The following is a 25,342-nucleotide window of genomic DNA, read 5'->3' as shown; positions in this document are numbered from 1 at the left end:
CTATCTTCCTTCTTCTTTTCTTCGGTATTCAAGATTTTTCTATAAACCTTTTATCCTTCACAGAACTGAATTTTATAAAAAAAAAAAAAGAAAGAAAGAGGAACCAACCAATTTCAATTTCTGATAATCTCGTATTGTGATGTGGTAGTTTCGAAGGGGAAAGCTTCGTAATCCTAACTAATGGAAGAAAAAAAACGTTGGAAGGAACGACCTCGATAGAGAATTTTACAGATAATCCTTGGATTTTTACGAGTAAAGTACAACATGTATAGATATGCACAGGTGTTCTCCGTTTAAATCTTTCACGATTATTGTCGTTAGAAATTAGTTGGTAAAATAGATCATCATCTCTCGTACAGACACCAATATGTCGATCGAAGCATCTCGAAATAATTATTTTCTCGACTCTATCTCGGGATATTTATTTTTAAGTATTCTCAACTTCTTTTTTTATTTCCGCGTTGAAGATAAATCAAAAAGAAAAAAAATGTTTGTAGATATTTAATTGCTCATTTCTTTATATCTCAAAATTCGATGTAAAAAAATTCCTATCGTTAGGATTTTTTTACTTGTTTACTATTATTATATATATATGTATATATATATAATAAACATAATAAACAAGTATATATATATATATATATATATATATATATATATATAAAGAGAGAAGGGATAGATATACGACCATCTCGTTAATTCTTGTACATAAAAAACAAGAAAGATAATATTTTCAAATTCGATTTATTTTCCTAGCAACGACGGCCCAAAAAAGAAAATAGGAAAAGTAAAAACAGATTAAGAAAATCGAAAAGCGGTAACGAATGTAGGAACATTGTTTTCAGGAACAATGCTGCGATACGTGGACTGCGTAACAAAATTCAAATGAAAGGTATAAAAAGGATATCGAGATCGGTACAATCAAAAAGCTTAAAACGAAAACAAAAATAAAAGAAATTAAAAAAAAAATCAAATCAGGCGAGGTATTCCTATCCCGTTTACGTCGCAATTTGCGAATTCGGATAAAAGTGAGCAATCGTTTAACGCGATACATCCTATCGAACTTTCTTTCGTTTTTTCTGTTATGGACGAATCAACGGCAAACATATTAAGACTCTCGGTCGTTAATTAAAAATGAGATATACACTTGACGGTGGAGCTAATTAGTATATCGCCATTTATCTTCGCGAGCGTGTGTAAAACATTATGATAAAGAAAAAGAACGATTATTATGTCACGTTATACAGTTATACGTACGTGAGAGAACGTATTTTGTAGTAGTACGAACTGAGAATATAGTTTGTTTTTTTTTTATATGTTAAGATATACTTAGCGAGTATTAATCTCTCTCTCTCTCTTTCTCTCTCTCTCTCTCTCTCTCTCTCTCTCTCTCTTTTTTCTAAGTTCTTACACGTAAACGTTCGACGTACTTGACCTATACATTCATCGCGTATGCGAAAAGCAAAGGTAAAAGCAATAAATCGAGCTATTATTAAAGTAATTAATGGTAATTTGTCTCGTTGGTGAACGTACTCTATTTCTACCTAGGAGAACAATGTCGTTTTTAAAGGCAAAAGGAATAACGTTTGCGTCACTAGTTGTATGTATTGATTACACGCTATTAACTCTTATCTACGATTTCCACGTGTATCCCTTGATATTATTTTCGCATCTATCTTTTTTTTTTTCTTGCTTCTTCTTTTTCTTCTTCTTATTTATTTATTTATTTATTTATTTTTTCATTTATTTTTTCATTTATTCTTTATCGCGACCAATTAATCGAGATTTAAACGTCGTGTAGATTTATTATTAATTTCGATAAGAGGAAATTGATCGAAAAATTGGCTGATTTTGTGGACGTCCGAAACAGACATCGTTGTGAATGACAGTAGCAAATACTGCAGTTGGCTTTAGATACACATGAAAGTTATTACGGAATTCGATCGAATAAAATTCGACCTTCGAAGGAAGATCGACGGAACTGCATCCGGCCACTTCGAAAAAAATAATACCTTCCGCGAAGTGATTTTTAAACTTCGACGAATCATTTCTTTGATGAATCAAAGACACACACACTTCTTTCTCTTTTTTTTTTTTTTTCTTTGATCGAAGATCGACATTGAACACGCGTCTTTCCAGTTCATTCTACGAAATTGTCGAATACGATTAAATCCTCGTACAGATTTTTTCTTGCTAATCGTTTCTTTTTTTTTTCGATAATAATAATAATATTATTATTATTATCATTATTAATTATTATATAATTGTATATATAATTATTATATAAGTAATTATATATATATTAGTATATAAATAATTATATATATATAATTAATTATCATATAACAATTATTTTTCGTCGTTAATAATCGCGTCCCGAAACGAAATCGGCGATGTATCGCGATTTTATTTACGATACGCGATGAACGAAATATCTTAGCCCCTTCAGCGTATATTTTTAAAGAAGAAACTTTCGAGGATAAAATATTTGCGTACACTGCCAACGGCAAGAGAATCTTCTCAATGATCTCCCGATAAGTTTACGTATCTCCCTTACGTTTGTGTTAGTACGAATTTTCTCCCACATCCGACCTACTTTTAACTACTTTCAACGTGTCCCTGTTTATACTAAATGAATTCAACAATGTCAAATTTACTTTTCTGTGATTTATGAAAAATAACGACGACACGATGCCGCGGCACGATCATTTCGTAGAAATAATTAATTATTCATCGATAACTATAATAATTATTTTACGATTAAGATTTAAATCATTTAATACTTTCCAACTTAATATTATCATAGAAAAATCGTAGAATATTTCTTGGACGAACGAATTAATTATTAATAATATTAATTTACATTTACATATTACTTCGCACAATTCTTCTTATCTCCGGCTAAGTATACAATTTGTGATTAATATACGATCGTTCATAAATAAGTATTTTTTATTACTCTTTTCTAGTACACATCGTAACGGCCCGAATGATAACAGTTCGGCTCTGATCGTACGTACACGAGAACATTTCGTCGCGTGCTTTTCTCCCCTTACCGGTTACTATGCGGTTAATATTTGATAAAGGCTTAATTCGATAATATACGTATGTATACGTACGAGCACCACTCGGTCTGCGATGGAATTATTAATATATCGTCTCTACTTTCTTATATCAAACGTTCACGTAATAATTAGATACTTATACTTTATCTCTCTATTGTCTGCTACGAACAATTTTATTCTCGTATTAAACATTCAAACGAGCTTCAATTCTATTCATTATTTTGCAATGTCTTAGTTATCGTATTAATAATTAAGGGATTATTAAACGAACAAACCAACAGTTAATTTTTCCTCTTCGTTCTATTATCTATAATCTTGGAGGAAAAAAAAAAGAAGAGAAAAAGAAAATATCGCCTTATAATAAAATCAATGTTAAGAGTTATATCTTTGAAAATATCGTTAGATAATTTGTAATCGATGGTCACGAAGAGACAGGAACGAAGGCTAGCTCGTTTAAACGAAGTTACTTTGTCGGTTATCGCGTACTATAGATGTTACGGAAAGAATACAAACGTTAAGGCCGACATTATGCAATTCTTCTCTCTCTCTCTCTCTCTCTCTCTCTTTTTCGAAAGAGAAAAAAAGAGACAAAGTTGTTACGTACGTTTGAAGAAGTACGACGCTTCGATGACTCTCAATTGACGGATAGACACACGTATACGTATCGATTCGTGGCACGCGTCTTTCAAGATACTTACGATTATCATTTTCAAACATAGCTCGGACTTGACAGAAGCGTGCTTTTACACGTGACCATCGATATCATACGTACGTATGTATGAATGTATGTGTCTTTCTTTCTTTAGATTACATCTGTTTGTACTATACACCTATGCGACGAATATGACACGGATATATCTAACACGCACACACATACACACATATATATATAATATATCGATACGATTGACGAGACGTTTACGTAAGAATGACAGTCATTTACAAAATATGAGTTTCTTTTCCTTTTCTTTTTTCTTTTTCTCTCTTCTTTTTCTTTTTCTTTTTTTTCGAGTATCGATCGGTCGATAGTTCTTTTCTAAAATGACTCATAGAAATAGTTTCGTCTCGACTCATTGACAAAATGAAACTTTATTAAACGTAATCGTCGTCTTAACGATGACTGATCAAGGATTACGAAAATGAAAAAATTTCGTTTAAAGCGAACGACTGGATCGTATTCCTCGTTGGAAAGTAAGTATCGCGTCGTGAGAATTCGCGCGTCATTGCTTGAAATCGATCGTTACTTGATATTTACAATAGGTTATCGACATGACGTGAATGCTTTTAGAATTTTCTACAAAAAACGATAACGAAATCAATCCTACGATGTTTCCCATGATACATCGATATCGATGAATGAAATACAGACGTTTATCTTCTTTATGCACGATGAAGAAAATTTATCGAAGCAATCAAGAAAATTTATGAAAATTAAACGATCTAAATCTCTATCTCGTCATTTGATCTGACCTAGTTTATCGATAGACATGGCCATCTTGTTTCGAAGGAAAATGCAAAAGTTAACATCTTCGAATTTTGATCATCGATTCTTTATGAAAATGTTATCTGATTTTCTAGTATGTTATATCCAATATATTACGAGAAGGAAATCGTAGAGGATAACGATCAAGGATAAAAACATTATACGATAGTTTGTATCCTTCATACATCTTCGAGATATACTATTCGAACAAATAAAATAATAAATTTTGATTCGACGTCAAATCGACGTAATCCTTTCCCAGGATTATATTCACGAACCTCTCTCATCATGGAATGGGTCGTTTCATCGTTTGTTTTTCTAAATTCTAAGTGAGACTTTCGATCTGTTCGCGAAACTCGAGATAACCGGAAGTGAAGTTAGATACTCGACGATTCATGATTTAGTGAGAGTATACCAACCTTTCTCTCTCTCTCTCTCTCTCTCTCTCTCTCTCTCTCTGTCTTTCTCTCTCTCACATGAATTTCAAAAGTTCTCGCAGAAAAATACTTCAAAGTTCGAACGTAAATTTACGACGTTTGAAAGGCAAACTTGAGCCGTGGTTATGTCCGAGAACGAAATTGAATGATGTTTGTACTACTTAAAGTTAGATCTCCCAGAATTTATCGTATCCATCTATTTATGAATTTTTCGCACGGATAAATACCGTCGAGGAATAATTAGAAGTCCGAAAGAAATTTATGATCCTTATTTTACGGGCGCTCTCGTGAACAAAAAATTATTCGACGAATTTATATTATATATTCGTCACGTGTTAATTGTCACATCCTTGTGTTGAGGGAGAAAAAAAAAGAGAGAAAAAAATAGAAAAGAAAAAAGGAAAAAAAAAAGAAAAGAAAAGAAAAGGAATATATAAAGGACATCCGTCGATACGAATCATCGATGAATAGTGTTCAATATTTTTTTAATTCGTTGAACAAAATACCTATAGACCTCGTTATGGGATATGTACTTTCTCGTTAATCACCGTGAACGAACGAAGGATGACATATGAGTTATATGTATGTATATATATATGTGTGTGTACATGTGTGTGTGTATGTGTATATATATATAGTACTAAATGGTCGACAAAAAGAAATATTTTTTATATTGGATCACTGGTCATTACCGAGAACGAAATGAGAAATACTTCAAGTACGAACCAATCAAGAAAAGTACGTACTTTGCCGATAGGAAAGATACTCGACAAAATAACTAACGGAAGGCACGAAGTATGGAAAAACGTCGGAAGTGTCTCGTATCGTGAACAATCCAGGATAAAAATAGCGAAATATACAACGTAAAGACCAATATCATTGTGAGATTATTGTCGCTTGACCGGAAACTGGGAAAAAGCATGTTAAAAAAAAAAAAAAAAAAACAATAAATAAATAACTAAAAAATACAGGAATAAAATGTCTGTCACGTGTCGAAAATAATGAGTTTCGATTTTCGCATTCACACGCAGAGGAAATTCATTCTACGACGTATAGCGAGTCATATTTCGATTTAAATTCCGATAGCTCTCTGCGACTCCCGACATATTTGTGAGATAAACTATATACGTATAAATGTTATTATATTATACGTATGTGTGTGTGTGTGTGTGTATGTGTACGTATGTATTTACCTATATACACGTGAAAAGACAAAACTTTAAAGTCTCTTTATAAATTGAATCTCTTTATAAAATCATAAGGTTCATAATAATTAAATCAATAAATTGTAAATTCCTACGTGTATTATTTGATAGACGATAAAACACGTGAACACGTGAAAATGTTGAAACTAAATCGATTAGTCATTTCATCGTTCGAACGTATCGTTTAACGATGTATTTTCGAAAAATAGCTATCGGCTATAATGAGCCTTTTAAAATTAACATAATAACCGTTTTATGACAATAATCATCATCGTGAATTATTCTCCTTTGATAAAATATGACACGTGTCTATTCATTTTTGTAAATCCTCGTTATTTCTTTGATCAGAGTGACTGAGTAATAATAAGCAGGAATAATTACAATAAACGCGTTACATGAGTATTTTATGCACGAATGATCTGTTACAAATGATCAAATGTGATCCACAAAATTTACGTACATAAGTACATAGATATACATATAACTATGTACAATACATACGTTGTATGTTCAGATATGTTCAGCCTACGTGTCTTTGATCACGATAGTCCTTCCTAAATGCACGCATATTATATTACGCGAATGCTCCTTATAATTCCCCTTTCGTTTTCGTTTCATCCATTTTTAAAGAGAACGCGTTATCCTCTATGCACGAGACTCGTCTTGCATTTCTTTCGATTACCTACGACAACGAAAGACTTCGAAGAATTTCATCTTCTTTCTTTATCTCTCGCAAAAGTTTTTCTTAATAAAATACACGGGGAAAGAAAAAGTGTAGTTTTCGTAAAATCCCGGCTTGAAATTTTTCTCAGATATGATGAAAAATATATATTTTGAAAAAGAGAGAGAGAAAGAGATAAAATGTTAGTTTCCTTTTTCCTTGATGCAATATTTTCAGATATACGTTTGTGTGCATGCATATATGGTAGGTATATATATATATATATATATATATATATATATATATATACGTAGGTATTTGTTCGAAATATCAAAAGCAACGTACTAACGGATCTAAGCGTAGTGTAGTAATAGTAGTAGTAGTAATATTTGTAGTGACAGTACTACTGGTAATAGCATTAAGAGCAGTAGTAGAAATAACATTCTACATTCGTCGTAGTATCAATCATCTCATCCTTAACGGCAAGTATTCTCTTGCGGAAGATCACAGCATTCCGTTTCTACTCTCAACGGATTCCACAAATAACAGAATCCTATCTTCAATAATTGTCATTTTAAATGTTGTAAAAATCATTTGTAACAACAAACGTAATTGATTTTGAACAGCTTCGCTCAGTGTTCATGACAAATATTGCTTGTTCGAACAACGTACTTTCTATCGGATAATAACGAATAGAAACGATAGAACGATAGAACGATAGAACGATAGAACGAATGAAATGGCATTCTTTTCTAATCGATCTCGATCTCCGCGATAAAGAAAAAGAAAGAAAAAAGAAAAAAAGAGAAACAATTCTATCCGTATTATTGCCAAGCTACGGTTCAACTCGCACAAGTTTATTAAAAATTTTTCAACGAGTTTTTCCTCGATAAAAAGTACAATCTAACTTTTGGTTAGAGTATATTTTGCGGGTAGAAAAATTCGTTCGAAGATAAATCTCGATGCGGCTCCAAGAAAGCGGAGAATAAAAATTCGAATTGCAAATCTTACGAACGATGAGATTTTACGAAAAGAGTATACACTTGTAACGAGTTTACTCTTACTATTTCGACTTTATATATACATACATATACATAAAAATAATGCACATATATGCCTATTTACCGTACTATTCTAACTTAGACGAGCTTTCTAAAAAAAAAAGAAAAAATAAAGAAGAACACGTGATAAGAAACATTCATTGATCCTAAAGACGCGTCAATGACGTCGTGATATTTGCATTGTGATAGCACGTTAAAAGCGTTGGAAAATTATTTCGGTGATGTTACTCGTAGAATAGATTTATTATAGTCTCTATCGTTATCGCGCACGAATAACGTGAAAGAAAATCTACAGGAGAAATAAAAATGTATATATACATGTAATGCGTATGATGTTTCTATATAAACTCTTGAACTTACGAAAGGAAAATTTAAACGCGGTCACGTCGTTTTCACGTTCTTCGTAACGAAACGTTCCGATAAGAAAATAAAATAACCGACGTTGATTTAACTGAAATTAATTTAATGCGAAGAAGCTAGAAATACTACGACGAAATATAGCCTCGAAATTCACTTTGCTTTTACTATTTAGCAAACGCGCGAAATTCCCACGAAACAAAAACCCTAAGCGAATTCTTTTCTCTAATTTCACGAACACTCAGCGATTCTTTGGTCTCGAATAATTTTATCTGTACTATGCCATGTAATCTTTTCCGGCAATATTTACTTTACGTGTCACATATATAACGTTAATTCGTCTTTTTACCTTCAGAAAACAATTACACTAATGGAACCATTCTGTCTTTCAAAAGGGATGAGAGAATATGTAACAGGAACTATCTCCTTTAACGTTTGATATGTACATATTTAATTACGTATCTAAGTACATAAATGTATACATTTGTGTATACCGAAAAAATATTATTTATATCATCCCTTAAAAAGTATTAAAAAAAAAAAAACAGTAATCGGTAATCACTGATGTACATTATGAAAAATTTATTACGTTTGATAGAATATACGAGCAGAGGTTAATCCGAGAGAAATAGAGAGAAAGAGAGAAAGAGAGAGAAAGAGAGAGAGAGAGAGAGAGAGAGAGAGAAAGAAGAGACGAACAGTACGCAATACATACAATAAAAGGAAGATAAAGTTTAATTGCACGAATACGTTTTATTACTCAGGGTACCATTATTTTCGAAAAGAGATGTCACTATAGAACCTTAGGGGAAATTTTATAGCTATGCGTGTGCTGTGACTCGAAACAGGATTCTACGACGTTGTCCTTCGTCCCTTATTTAGGATCGTCGTTTATCAAGGCTCGGAAAGTCGAGAGAAAGAGAGAGAATACTTGCGTGATACTAAGTAACTTGCAAATTTAATACCGTTTGGAATTAACGTTGTCCAAAGTGGACAACAAATTTACAAGAAAATTCTATGGAAAAATTCGAACGATGAGAAAAGTTGCGACTATAGTTTCCTTCCTTCTTCGATTCGATCGAGAAAAATCAAACGTGAAGCGCAGATAGTTGTATTATTAGAAACGATGCATCGACTACATTAACGTGGCCTTCGTTGCAGTCGAGACTCTTCGTGTCTGTATGTATGTATGTATGTATGTATGTATGCATATATGCATGTATGTTTGTATGTATGTACATACGTATGTATATATATATATATGTATATATTTACATGCACGAATGAATTTTACTCGTATAAGAGAGTATTTAGAGACAAGCTCGCGAGGTCTCCCTGTCAATGTGGGTCAATTAATTCGATGTATCGATTTTCCTTTTCGTACGCCACCAAAACGCAACAAGGGCGATTCTTTGCGATTTATCGTAGTTCATTCTTTTTAATTTATTTTGATTTTCTTTTTTTATTATTTGCTTTTTTTCTTTTATCCTTCGTGTAAATGCACACGATAACGATGAAAAATAAGTAAAAAGAAGAAAAAAAGAAAATAATTTACGAGGAAGAAGGTTACAAGAAGAATAATATTCGAATTAGTCAAGTATGGACTACTACTATTCGACGACGTGGTTAAGAATAAGTGATTAATATCCACAGTTATATTAACTGTTTCGTTTGCTCGTTCGATCATGAGTAACTGGACGGAACAAGTAATTATAGGCTCTTCAATGATAATTGGAAACGATCGATGCGTGCGAATCAACCTCTAGCAAATTGCCGATCGTTAATTGGGGGTTGGTCGTGCGAGAATTACGATCGCTTATGATCGCACATTTCTAGATCGTCTAACACATCCGTTTTTGAACGTATATACTGTATATTGATCGAGCTTTTTCTTTTTCTCTCTTTCTCTTTGATTTTTTTTATATATATATATATATATAAATCACACGCCAACAACTTTCGAGGATATACATTTCCGATAAAAATACAAAATAAAATAAAGTGGAATAAAAATGAAAAATGAAATTGAAAACGAAATTGAAAATACGAATCCCTTAGAACTTATAAGGAATTTCGTTTCGAGTTCGTTTGAAAAAACAAAAAAATAAATAAATAAATAATAATAAAAAAAGAAGAGAAAAAAATGAAAAAATAAAAGTCAAATGTTAGAAAGCAGAACCGATTTAAGCACGTCGATCTTTCATCGTATCGTCGGTGGAAACATGAATTCAAATTTGTACGAGCAAACAATCGTGTTTCCAAAAATTTTACGATTACACTACTACGTACATTAGAGTCTCGCAGGAATCGCAAATACACATTTCGCAAGAAGGAAAACATATATCGTAGGTACGCTTCAGCGTTACAGATTTATGTAAACAAACGCGTACATGTACATAAACAAGGCGGCAACGGATATCTCTAAGCACGATGCAGCTGCGCCTCCAAATCGGTATATAAATCGATCAAAAGTGTTGCTTCGACTAATATCTATAAGTAGCAAAATGAAAACTATTTCCAGTTAAGCCAATTACTGCGTTCCCTCATACATATAATGTTTAAATGGTGCAAGCACAAAGCAAAACAAGATTTAATATCACGACCACGAGACTCGATTAAAATTACATATGATACTATTACTTATATATGTATACATATGCGATATGATGATATATATATACATATATACATATGTGTGATTATGTATGCGTATATTTGTATATGTGTGAGCACGTTTCCTAGCGACGTACGATTTGTAATATTTATTTTTCTATGACGTAGATACACAATAAAGTTTTCTTTACATTAAAAATCCATTTGATCCGACAAATAGATAAAGCAAGAAAATCAGAATAAAACACACGAGAAATATTATCGCCATATTCGCCTTTCGATATTTTCCACTCTTTTCTTTTTTTTCTTTTTTCTTCGTTTTTTTTTTTTTTTCAAACGTTGCAACCGACTGTACCATTGTTCGTGATTTTTCAAATATTCTTCTCTTCGCATCTGATTGTATTTTCTACGCGTAGCAGCAACCCGACAATCTTCGTGTTGATGTTCCCAATTTTCTATTGAGCTGCCATTACCCAGTGACGTAACTCTCTCGCAAACGTAACGATGTAATCGCGTGCTATAACGGAAGAATGCGTGCAATATTTTATATATATATATATATATATATATGAGATAGAAATAGAGAGAGAGAGAGAGAGAGATGGAGAGCTTTCATGCTGTATCCCTCAAATGTTGAGCTTCTCATACTCGCGTAGGCGTTAGATTGACGTACTCATTGATTTCATCTCGATAGGAAAAACATCCGGGAAAACTGATCGGGAAAAAATTCTTTTATTATCTATTATCTTCGTTATCATTATTGACGATCATCGCAAGATGGAAAATGCATCTTTTTCGTATTATAATCGTTCATATTTCGACGATTAAAATGATGAAGTAAAAAGAAGGGGAACAAAAGGAAGAAAAAAATCATGTTTATGAATATGAAAAGATCTTCGTGGAATCTTAATGATCTCTAAGAAATCTTACCGATCTTCCTAGTTTAGATCGTAAAATCGATCGAAAGAAAATTCTTTACGATCCGATAATACCAAGAAGAAACGTTCGATGCTTGATTATTTATCAAATAAACCTGAGAAGACGGGTGTGTATTAGATAAGATAAACAATTTTCCCACGAATGATGGGAGAACATAGACATCGTTATATATTGTATTTTCAAGTACTATTGTGAACGACAAAACTGTATCAAGTGGTTACCATATTCCGGTGGTATCTCGTTCTTCAGAAAAATTTTTATCGATTCTTCGTATTACGTGAACGGAAAGAAAATACATCGGAAGAGGAAACTAACAAAAGGTAACTTCGTGAAGAGTCTCGTAAAGAAAATAAGATTAAAATAGACGACGATGGAGTAAAGAAATATGGAAATTCGAAAAAAAAATATGAGAAAAAGAGAGAGAGAGAGAGAGAGAGAGAGAGAGAGAGAGAGAATAAGAAAGAGAGAGGGAAATGGAAGAAAGAAGAAATCGATAAACTATAAAAAGATTCCCTACCGATTTTCTTTTTTTTTTTTTTAAATAAGACTATTTGTGATAAGATAGATGACTTGTTGTAACAGCGATAGTAACAAAAAATTCGATAATCCTTGTCGTTCTGTTAATGGGTAAATATCGAATTCTAATTCTCTCTTTCTCTCTCTCTCTTTCTCTCTCTCTCTCTTTTTCTTTCTCTCTTTCTCCCGCTTTCTACGTCTAATTTATTGCCACCCGCTTTTTTGTGAGACGGACACGCGAAATTCGTGGAAAATTAGCAAGGAACTTTGCGAATTCTCGAAACCACGATGGCCTCCTTTATCTATTATACAAACGAGAAACGACGAGTGAATGGTACCAATATATCTTGTTTTCTATCGTACAAAAAAAAGAAAAAAAAAAACAACGAAAAAAGAAACCAAAGACTATGTGTATCATCGAATCCAGCCTATTTCGATGCTCCTATCACGTAGTCAGGTCAAGGGAGTGCGTTACTAGCGACCTCAAAATATAAAGAGAAACACAAAAAGAAGGCCTTTCGTACGAGTCATATAATATATGTTGATCTATTTATCATCAAGAAATAAAAATTCGGTGGTAGATAAAGCAATATCAAAAAAAAAAAAAAAGAAAAGAAAATGAAAAAGATCTCTTCTTATTTGGCTGTGAGTTGGTTCTTATCTCTTTTCTCGCTTGTGAAGATAAAACGAATAAAAAAAGGGATGATGACTTTAATTCGGAAATCTCTGTGAAAAAGTACGAGAACCTTCCAACTAAGACTTTATGATCCCTTTTTGCACGATAAGTCAACGTCAGATTTATAAAGTGTTATTTGCAGTTTTATCGAATTCCTTTGAGTATGTAGCCTGGATCATATCACGAAGTTTAACAGTAGCTCTATTATTCTATTTAATTGTTAGCAAGTAAATAAATATATATATATATATACACACGTATGTTACTATATATCTATCTCGAAACTCGAGTTAGTTTAATGTACCTATATATCAACATGACCTAATTTGAACTTTTCTACAAGCATATCGTTTATAATCCTCTCTAAAACAGACAAAAATATTATCTAAAAAAAATGAAAAAGGAGAAAAAAGGAAAGAAAAAAAATATTCTACCAAAAAATTATCATGCGAATGATTATTTATAGTAACCTTTGTGCGATCGATGACATGGTTTGACGAACTGATTAGTACGCGAGACCTGCGCGCTCGAACGAAAGTACTACGATAATGTGCACGATATTAAGTACCACGACCGTGGTGTTTCGATTTGAAAAAGAAAGACGAACCAACAGACGGAAATAAATTGATTCGATTGACTCACTCCGACGATTTCGATGAAAATGTCGTGGGAACGACATAAAATACGAAATGAATCACATGACTATGACAATGAATAAAACGCGTGGCTCGTTATCGATACGATCGTACCATCGTTTGAAATTCAAATAATATTTCACGCGACGAAATATGTCGTAAGTGTTACCGATATCAAATACGTTTAATTAACTCTCGTGAAAACAACAAAAAAAAGAAAATTATAAAATTTTTGATATATGTATATATATAATATATATATATCAAAGAAATACGACGAAATATACGTTTGACCTTATTTAATTAATATTTAAAATACATTTAAAGAAAATATCGAATTTAAATATATAAAAGAATTTATATACATACATACATACATACATACATATATATATATATATATATAAATAGAATCAAATATATAAAAGTAAATTCGAAAGTATCGAATTGAAATATATAAAAGATCGACTTAACAAAGCCGATTGTTACAGAATAATCAAACTTTTCGCCTTTCTAATCGTATTATCACCTACCTACGCGTACATACACATATAAATACATATATCTTTCCTTTCAAAAACGATTCTACGAACGTGACTCGGTCTCTCGATCGTTCAATGACGTTAGTCTCGTGCACGAAGGAAAGTCCGTCGGTGTTACGTGACGTAATTAAACTGTCTCGTGCGTATACATTTTTATAATATCGTCCAATGGCACAATGACTTTCAAAAAGGTGCCGCGCTTTAAATGGAATCGATTCTGCTTTCTTCCTATCTCGGATGATTTGCGTAAATTGAGTTATCGACTTGCATATGAGCATAATAATAATAACAATAAAAAAAAAATACGTTCCTCAGAGAGACAATAGAACGCAAATACTCCTATGTGTAATTTTAACATATAGCTATCTACTGTTCAGCTATGAAAATAAATTGCAACAAAGAAACGGAAAAAAGAATAAAAAAAAAAAAAAAGAAAAAAAAAAGAAAAAAGAAGAAGAAAAGAAATATCCTTTATCTCTTATATTTTTTTTTTCTCCTACTCCTTCTCCAATCTTTTAATGATGTACTCGACAACGAACGTGGGTGGAAATGTCAAAGGAAAATGGCAACATAAACGAAGGACTTATTTCCGTATCAACGTTACTCTTTCTTCTCTTTCTATAAACAACTCTGTGGCATGGTAAGAGCATTCAATACTTTGTTGAAAGCGATAGATAAACAAAGAAAGACGCATTCTCTTGAGGAATTGAGAAAGAGAGAGATAAATAGATAGATAGATGGATAGATAGATAGAGAAAGAAAGAGGGTGAGATCGAAAGAAGAAAAACTTGAAAAAAGTATAGCTAGAGATACTTCCATGTTCGCGATCAAATTAAGACGATGAAACCTAAGAAACAACTTGAAATTTCTCTTCTCTTTCTCGAACGATCGTTTAATTATATATCGATTTATATTTATGATACTTGATATATAGCCGTTATCTATTCGCTTATTTAACGGGACCTTCTTGACTGAATTTAAATTAAAATCTTTATCGGTTACGTCTTACTGAAAGAGTAGAAGAGAGATAGATAGATAGATAGATGGAAAGGAGAAAGAGAGAGAAAGAACTGGAAAGATGAAATTTAAAATCTTTCGTTTGTTTAAACTTCCAAGTTCAGTCGAACTTTTCTCTTGAAATAATGTAAAAAGTTTTCTTTTCAACAAGTTATACACTATCGCTAGGGATTTAAGAAAAGGACATAAAAGTATTTATCACAATAATATATAATTAAAAAGTCTTTCGCTATTTATCCTTGTATTCTTTGACACTTTATCATTCTCGTCATTATGACAAAAGCTCTAACTCTTGTTTCATTTCCGCCGGTACAAGTTCGTTAAGGGATTATCCGGAAATTATTACACGTTGGAGAGGACAAGAAAATTAACTATCGTTTTCCCAGAGTAATTCAGAGATTTTCTCTCGAATTTATCCTTGATGGAGGGTCTCGAGAAATTCTACTGAAGTATTGCAACAAATAAGTAGTTTATCATAAAACAGAATATAAATTGTAATTCTTCTAAGTATAGGTATTACGTAGAGAAATGAAATTTTCCGTAATGATTAATTGATCAGAAACAATTAAAAAAGTACGAAATACGTGTTTTCATAGCTTTAGTTCTTGATAAGTAGATCTTCTTGCGTTTGGAACTAGCTTTGATTTTGGTGATTAGGTAATATTTTTATTTAGAGCATTTACGTATAATCGGATAATTTTAATCTCGTTGTATATCAAAGGGCTTCTCATAACATTTCATACTCGTTCCCGTAATTTCATCTTTTTCACGAATATACTCTTACAATATCCTTGAAAAATGATTACTCTTCGTTTATTAAAGAAATGGACTATCTTTTCACAATTTTTATCAGAATTTTTCGACCGTATAAAATACGTGTATGTATATATATTTCTGTGTGTACTTGTGAAAGAGTTGTTTAAAAGAGAAAAATAATCCTTAAAAGCTTAGAACGTGTACGTACCTTAAGGGAGGCCATATCGGACACGGACCGATGAGTTTGAATAGTTTCCAGCTGGTCCAAACACCAATCCAATTCTTCCATCGTTTCCACGGCAAGTTTTATGTAGGGCTCCTCTAAAAAGTTCAAATAGAAAAACCGAAATAATGAAGTTTGTACGTTTCATTGTTAAAATAAAAATGGTCGAATTTACAAAAGAATATTATTCGATCTTATTCGATTCAGTACACACATGTAACGCATGTATGAACGTTTTTATTTTAATACACGTACCGTACAATATGTCCGATTTAAAGAAATATAAACTCTGATAATTAAAAACTAAATGTTAAAAAATATTGCAAAAATTGCTTCGAACTAATGTTGGAAACGTAAAGTTAAGAAAATTTCATTGTCTTCTGTTAATTCATATATCTCTGATTCGCTCAGTAAATATTATTCACATTTAGAATAAATTAAACACCGATTTTGTTAGTGCGAACTGTAAAACATATTTTTGGATTATCGTACGTGCAATCATCCGAAGATTTCCAAAGTTATTTCTCTCATCGAAAAACAAGAAAGAAGAAATTCTATCTCGTTTTTCTTGATTCTTAAACAGAGACTTTGTAAAATATAAATCGGTATTTACCTCCGGGTGCCAGGATCCGTGGCTGTGGCGTACTGCTACCCTGCGCCCCGCTACTCCTTCGTGATCTATGTAAAATACATTTTTTTTTATTCTCTTTTTTTTTTGTAATACTTTCCTATACTCCTCTGTTTTACATTTCTCTTTTTTTCATTCGAACGTTTTCTCTTTTTTAATTTCTTTTTTTTTTTTTTTTCTTTTATAACTTCTTTCTCATCAAGAAAACGTATCAAATAAATGTATCAATTTTCGACGGATGAAAAATATATATATATATATATATGTATACAAAAAAAGAAGGTATACTCACTTGTTGGTCGGAACATTCGTGAGCGACAAGAAATTGTTCCGAACCGCACGAAGAGAAGCGAGTATCTGCGCGAACGGCGTAACGATGAGATCCTCTCCATGACTGTAAAACGAAAAACAAATTCTGATTCTTCTAGTTGTTGAAAAAAATTACATACATATCTATGTCTCGAATGACAACGGATCGCTCGAGAGCGTGATCGTCGATCATCGAAAAATTGTCTATCTACTTCCTTTCGAAAGGATACAAATCTACGAATGGAACACATGCAAGCGTGACCTCGGCCGTATTTTATTCTTTCTTTCTTATTTTCTTTTTATTATTTGTACTGTTATTGTTATTATTATTCGTTTTTCTTTTATTTTTTTTTTTATTATTATCGTAACAAAAGAATTGTGTTTTATGGGATGCAAACGTGCTTCAACGAGTACTTCTCCTTTTCTATACACGTTCTTTCTTTCTTTTCTTTTTTCTTTTTTTCATTCTTGCATTTCTTTCATTCATATAACGCAGTCGATTTAAAAATCGCGACAAGGAGATTTGCATGATGTCACTGTTATCGAATTTTTTTTTTTTTTTAATAATAACAACCGATCGACCTGTCGAATTGCGTCACATCATTTTACATTTCAACATACTTACGAATAAAAAGATGTATTGTTGTGCTCCTTGCATATATATATATGCACACCAATTCATGTATATATACATACGTATATACATATATACATATATATATATATATATATATATATATATATATACACATCAATTCAAGATAAAGATTACACGAAGGCTTAAGTGTCGGCATCTATGGTCGAGAGGAGGAACGATCACGATGAATATAAACATCTCTTTTTCTCGATATAACTCGAAGATATTCCCGCCAAAGCGTTTAAAAGTGGTCCTCGTTTAAGAATGTTTTATAGTAATTCAATATACTTACATCAAAGCGATCATTCTCGCTTTTACGTTTATAAAATTTCGAATAAAATCACACGCTTTAATGTTACATATCGCCGACATGACAAAGGCGATATCCTTTATATTCTCTCCTACATTTAAATTTAACTATTTTCTTTGTCCCCTTTCTCTCTCTTTCTCTCTCTGTTCTTTTTAATTTTTAATTTTTTTTTTTTTTTTTAATTTGCACTTCGATCATCATCCCAATAGCTTTTATTTCAATGACCATCGGAAATCGCACGTAGTTGTATAGATTTTTTGTTCGAGGTAACACATTTAATTATCTAATGGATGCTATTTCCCTTTGCGACTTTTTCATTTCGATGAAAATTTAACAACGATGTACTCGTTAAAATTCAAAACTCTCTTCCCCATTACAATGAGATTTTTAAATTTAAAATATCGATTCGACTCTATCGTAATCAAAACGCAAAGTATCATTCAAAAACAAAAAACATATATACACATATATATACACACACACACACATATGTACGCGTGTTGTGTTAATGTATGTGTATACATACCATCTATTTCGTTTGGAAAGATTGTTGAAATAAACGCTTCGGGATTATAAATTGAAATTGTTGACGAGAAACGCGTGGTTAGCTTCTATTAGCGTAAAATTCAAATTTCATTCATAAATTTAACGTATGTATCTAGAATAGCGAAAATATGTTTTCTATGCTTAAAATGAAACGCAGAAAGTTCGAGTTAAATTTAAACATCAGCATAACAGATTGGCACCTTAAAGGGGAACAGAGAGTCGAATAGATCGCGTTATTATTCTAAACAAGTCGAACTAATCGTCGTCCGTGTAATTTATGCCGGAAAACACAATTTTTCCAGCTAATTTTTTCTCGGTTGCGAATAAATGCGATACGGATGGTATGAAACGATATGGTGTGTGTATTTCATAGGAAACTTTTTTTCAGGAGCAAAAGTTTTCTTTTTACTTTCTTTTTCTTATACATATTTTTATTATCTCTCGTTTTTTCTTTCTTTCTTTCCTTCTCTCTCTCTCTTTTTTTCTTTTTTTCTTTTCTGTTGTACAAACGGATTTCTCTCTATTCCGAGAAAATTCATGAACTCAGAAAAACAAAATGAAAATTATTCGCAATTCAAATAGCGAAATCATAGAAAGACACGTTTCGCGTCTTCTTCCTTTTTTTTTTGTAATATTCTACGTCGCATTTCCTTTTTAATATCCAACAAATCTAATCCGTGTGACCGTAGAAAAGAGAAACTATGACCTCGAGAAAGTCCGACGCGACACTAACGTTGACAAGTTGTTATTCGATTACACTCTCGTGCATAAACAACGTAGGTTGTCCATTCTAAGAACATTACTTCAGTTTTATTGATTATTTATATGATAGAAGCGAAAGAAAGAAACATCGCTATATATATATTTCTATTTCACTATATTTAAATATAACGAAAGAAAGGAAAAGAAAAAGAAAAAAGAAATGAAAAATATACGAACATTATTATACGATATATGTCAATAACGATATATACTCTTTTGAAAATCCTCGTTTATTAATTCCATCAAAGATATCAAACTTTTGTAATGTCCTCTAATTCGTTTTTATAACGAAATTAATTAAATGAATAGCTCTAGAACGTGTCGACGTATTGGAATCCAAAGTTTTCTCACTTTATTTAGATCACAGGAAGATTCTTGAAAGGTCATAGGTCGTGTAATAAACAAAGAGAGAGAGAGAGGGAGAGAGAGAGAGAGAAATTGAAACACGTATTTTATCAACTATCAAATCGTTCCATAGATCATATTAAATCAAATTAAAAAAAAAAAATCGTACCTATCATCGTACGCATAATATTAACGCTGATTAATTAATTAGTTCGTTCTCACTAATTGGTTATGAGTTTGAAATTACCAGCGAATATTGTGTGGTTTTTCCTCTCGTATAGTTTACGTTCATAATTGGCAAGTTTCTCGTCGCGTAAAAAGAGAAGCGTGCGTAGGATGTAATGACTCGACGTGTGAAAAATAGATACATATATGCGTGTGTGTGTGTGTGTGTGTGTGTGTAGGTAAAAAAAAAGACATAAAAAAAAATAAAAAGAAGAGAAAAAATCAATATAGAGATAATAATTGCGACGAAAGTTATACTTTATCTCTTTTTTTTATATCTTTAACGTCGCTTCGGAATGTATTTTAACGAGGATGTTACAGAAGCACAGAGTTTCCGTATTTCTTGCAACTCAAACTCGCGTCAGTCACTATCTAACTTTGTAGAGTCGTTAAAGGAACTATAATACTTACTCGAATATAGTTTCCTTCATTATTAAAGATACATCAAAAAAGAGAGAGAGAGAGAGAAAGAGAGAGAGAAGAGAGAGGTATATAATATTTCCTCTATAATTATATTACATAAATAATTTATACTAAATCGAATAAATCCGAATTTCTCAATTCTTCCTAATAAATACACAAAGAAATATAAAAAAAATAATAACATTCACTTTTTCTATAATTAAATCTATAATTAACAACAAATTCGTCTTTCTCAATTCTTCCTGACAAATTGACGAACAAAATATATATTTATATATATATATATATATATATATATATATATATATATATTATATATAACGATATTGAAAAACGAGTAGGAAAATCTCGACCGAGAGGCCTCTCAGTCGAACGACAAATTGTCTATCTCTCTTTGATCAAGTGAACTGTTCTATCTCCTATGTCCTTCTTACGTCTACTTAAACTGTGACGTCCCATTGAATGCTTTCTTTCATATCCGACACGGTAGCAAGTGGTTGCCGTAATAGTAGTTTCCTCGATCAATATGGCACACCTCTAACTTCTAGGGAGAAATGGAGGGGGGGATATACAGTTGCAAGTATGCATCTATACGAGCGAAAGGGAGAGAGAGAGAGAGAGAGAGAGAGAGAGAGAGAGAGAGAGAGAGAGAGAGAGAGAGAGAGAGAGAGAGAGAGAGAGAGAGAGCTAGCAGTCCCAACTAGGTCACCTCGTAAACTAAAGGCCAAGCTCGAACAAAATGTATAAGCTTCTCGTACATAGCAACTCTCTCTCTCTCTCTCTCTTTCTATCTATCTATCTCTATCTATTTCTATCTCTATCTCTTTTTCTCTTTATAAGTTCATCTATCAATCTACTCTTTACTCTTTTTCTTTCATCTTTGCTTCCTCATTTTCTTTTTCCTACATAGATCAAAAGTGATCATAAATTTTTTCCTCTTCTTCCGTTAATCGTTACTCTTTTATTCAACATCTTCCTGAATTTCGGATATCTCGTTGAAAGGTTTGCTCTTACCGCGTAATATGATTTTATATAAAGAAAGAAAACAGAGAGAGAGAAAGAGAGAGAGAGAGAGAAAATATAAAGAATATGTCTTCCTTTCAAGGTAAAAATTGGAGCGAATTAAATGAGCTCAAATGACGTTAAACGATTCGTTCGCTATTCCGCTCGACTTGACATTCGACTTAACTCTTCGCGCTTACTTGAATCACGAATTTTAATGAATTTTCAATATTCCTTTCGATCATTCGAATCCCTTCGCATGTTTCACACAAAATTCATATCTTTAAACAGTTTTCTATCAATTTTCTACCTCGATTATATGTACTCTTTGAATACCTAATCGATTTTAAACCCGATCGATTTTATTTCTTGCTATCGAGGCTATCGTAACTTGTTATCGACAAAAAGTGAATCTATGAAGAAAAAAAGAAGGAAAGAAAAAATAAAGAATAACAACAAAAAAAAAAAATAGGAGAAAAAAAGAAAAACACGTATAAATAATTTGATATAGAATCAGTATTTTTCCTACCAGCAAAAAATTGTAGCGATCGAGGGAGTGATATAGAAAAAAAAGAAATACAAGAAAAAAAAAAGAAAACGTGAAATGCAAGCAGACGAGCAGAGATAACAAATTGCTCGCTACGACATTTGATCGGATATCCTTCTTTAATGATTATAAAAGAAAAGGATGAAAACTTGCAAGTCGTAGAAAGAAGTTTCTATTTATTCGAACGAGATACAGAAACAGAAAGAGAGAGAGAGAGAGAGAGAGAGAGAGAGAAAGAGAGATAGAAAGGATTACGTGACGCCGTGAATATTCAGTTCTATATTTGAAAAAGAAGTATCAAGAAAGAAGATATCGATATTTCGACCACGTTTATACTCGATTTCCTTTAAGCTCCTTTTAAATTCCCACGTAGTAGAAAATTGCATACTCCGAAGAAAGTTCGACACTTTGGCCGCCAAGCGAGCATGAATCTTTCATAGCTGGACCAGTTATACTGTCGAATTTTGCTAGATCAAGAATGAAAAATAAATTCCTGATAAGAACGATTGTCTTGTCCTATCGACAAGATAAATAAGGAATACTTCGTTCGTAAGGTTACATACGTATCTTGAAATACTTGTTTATCGAGAAGATAAAAATAAAAAAAAGGAAAAGAACGACGGGTATAAAAATCTCAAATATCTCAATATTTTCCATGGAAATGGAAAAATCTTGATACGAACGATATCTATGAGATCGGAAAATTCGGAAACGCTTATTTTCGTGGGTATATCGATATGAAAGTGGTGAAAATCAGAAACGCGTATTTTCATGCCTATATAAACCTAAAGATAAAAATAATAACTTATCAATTTTATTAGAAACGTATAAATAATTCTAACTTATATCAAAGCTTTTGATTCGCCTAAAGAAACGATCGCAATTAAAGTCGCGAACAATGAATTACCTTAACGAACGTTAATACCTTGAAATTTAGGAAACAGTATTAAAGCTTCGCTCGAAGAACAAATGGTTAAAACTACAAAATGTCGTTACGGGCTATAGCTATAATAATTTTTCGATATACGCGCTTTAACGTTCAATTTTTCTTCATTCTCTTCAAAAAAAGAAAAAAAAAAAAAGAGAGAGGAAAAAAAGAGAAAAGCTTTCGCTTATTCGTCTGCGATTCTGAATATACGTATAGATATATAGGAATATATAGCTACTAGTATCCATCTATCTACCTATACCTACCTACCTATCTATCTATCTATCTATCTATCTGTCTGTCTATCTATCTATTTATCCTTTCGTCGAGTTCTGCTCTCATTAGTTTCCATTCATCGTTGATCTAATGCCCAGCGATCTTGTTTATTCTCGTTCGAGAACCAAGCAGCACACACATCGAACGACTCGTTTAACATCCTAGGGCTTTTAGAAAAGGTAACGCCAACATAATTCGTTTCGTAAGCGAAAAGCACGGTACCAACACCTGGCTATACTCCAAAAGGAATGATCGAGAAAGAGAGAAAGCAAGAGAGAGCAAGAGAGAGCAAGAGAGAGAGAGAGAGAGAGAGAGAGAGAGAGAGAGAGAATGATCTATTACGTGGATTTGTCCACGTCGTTTAGCTTATCGCAAAAAATCGCGTTCGACGTTTCGCTCGACGAAGCAACGCTAACGAACGGTTAAGTATCTACGATTTGGCGAGGATTTTCCTCGAAAGTTCTGCTCCTGAAATAATGCCACAAAATACATGCTTTACCAAGTTCCTGCCAGAACTACAGAATCGAGAAAACATGTTTCGAGTAGACCTTGAGATTCAATAGAGCAAAAACGGTACACGGTGATTAAATCACGCCAAAATTTAATTTTAAATAATAAGAGACTGCAAGTGCGCAAATTGAATCTGACATAGGCCGATCAAAAATAGTTAAGTGAATTTATATATACATATATATACACACACGATAGGTCAAACAACACTGATTATCTTACCTATGTATTCTTATAACAACCCGATGATACATCCCTTTAATTTATTAAATCAATCAAACCCTAATACTAGATATTATATTATATTTCGGACAGTTCTGTAATTTCGTTTTCATTTCAACCAATATCAAAGAAAATGAAGAATAAGAAAAATAAATGAAAGAAAAAAAAGAGAGAGAGAGAGAGAGAAAAAAAAGGAAAAAGAAAACAACAAGAGGAAAAAAAAGGTCAATCGATTAAATTCGAGCGTTGTTTTTAACGACTTACAAGTCCCTTTTGGAGGGCGTCTCGAAACACTGTTCCCAAAATAGTGCTCTCCTTTGCGGTCGAACTCTAAGGGCCGAGGTCGACAAGGTCCTCGGTAGGCCACCGCCAGCTACGCCACCAACTGCGATTCCCGCCCCCAAGGATGGCGAACTCATGCCACCCCCACATCTTTTCAAGCCTCCCGTAGTAGCTGAGAAGTCGATCAGGCCGCCACTTGAACCGGACATCTTTAGGCCGAAACTTATTGAACTTATTTCCTCTGTCTATTCTATCTCCTCCTCTTCTTCCTCTTCCTCCTCTTCTTCTTCTTCTTCGTTGAAACAAAATTTTCTTTATGTCTCAGCTCTTCCATTACCAACGATCAACGAGCAACATCCTTCGTTTCCTCTTTTCCTCTTCTTCTTTCATTTTTCTTTCTCTATTAATTTTCCTTTATTCAATAATGATTTTTCCTTTCGATGATCATACTATCGATCTTTCTTTTCCATCTTTTTCTTTTTTCGTTGTTGTTATTTTAATAAGAGAGAAAAAAGAGAACGGTACATATAATCGATAGGGATTATAGGTGAAGGTTTTTCCTATCGATCGGCACTTTCCCGATTAAAGAGAGAATTCTTCTTTTTCTTTCTTCTTTCTCTGCGTACGCGTCTATTGTATTTTCCGTCAATCTTATGAATACATATATACATATACATATATATATGTTTGTGTGTGCATGCGTGTGTATTTTATCCTTTATTAACGACGATCACGATGATCACGACGGTTCCTCGAAAGTTTTCACTTTTCGTTAAACACTACAAATTCGTTCTTATGAAAAAGAGAAAAAGAAAAAAAAAATACAAAAATAATAAAACAAACAAAAAAAAAAGATAAACGATGTAAAGGAATAAAAGGGAAAAAGCGAGCTTGTTTCTACAATGATTATGGTCGGGTTTACGTTCATCGTTTTATTCCGACTCGTCGAGTTGAATTTCTCTCGAGTAACGAAATGCACAGACGTGGTTCCCATGTAGCACGACGATGCGGTTTACGTACAAGGCTGCCCTATTGGATAATACTAGCTTGTCCTTTGAATCAGGAGACGAACGAAGCGAACGTTTGCTCGTTCCGCCGTCGTAATCGTCTGATGCGAAGATCGCAATCACGATAGATCGTGACGATTAGAAAGAAGCGTGGGTGCGAAGGAAATGACTACGAACGATGAGATATCTTTATGAGA

At 32.6% G+C, this 25,342-nt stretch overlaps 1 protein-coding gene across 12 annotated transcripts in view; it reads right to left on the bottom strand.

Annotated features, from left to right (window-relative positions):
• Nucleotides 1–25,342, bottom strand: part of LOC127065368 (cAMP-specific 3',5'-cyclic phosphodiesterase) — a 179,516-nt gene that overhangs the window by 23,704 nt on the left and 130,470 nt on the right. For 11 of the 12 annotated variants that reach the window (XM_050997593.1, XM_050997594.1, XM_050997584.1 and 8 more), the window contains 3 exons: nt 17,107–17,208; nt 16,800–16,864; nt 16,172–16,284 (listed from right to left, as the gene is read on the bottom strand). In XM_050997593.1, the coding sequence (XP_050853550.1) occupies nt 16,172–16,284; nt 16,800–16,864; nt 17,107–17,208 (280 nt within the window). Of the gene's footprint in view, nt 1–16,171; nt 16,285–16,799; nt 16,865–17,106; nt 17,209–24,120; nt 24,918–25,342 lie in introns of all 12 variants that reach the window. The other variant, XM_050997597.1, reaches the window with a different exon arrangement.

The sequence above is a fragment of the Vespula vulgaris genome, chromosome 7, assembly GCF_905475345.1.
Source record: "Vespula vulgaris chromosome 7, iyVesVulg1.1, whole genome shotgun sequence".
Lineage (NCBI taxonomy): Eukaryota > Metazoa > Arthropoda > Insecta > Hymenoptera > Vespidae > Vespula > Vespula vulgaris.
This window is presented reverse-complemented; position numbering and strand designations above follow the sequence as displayed.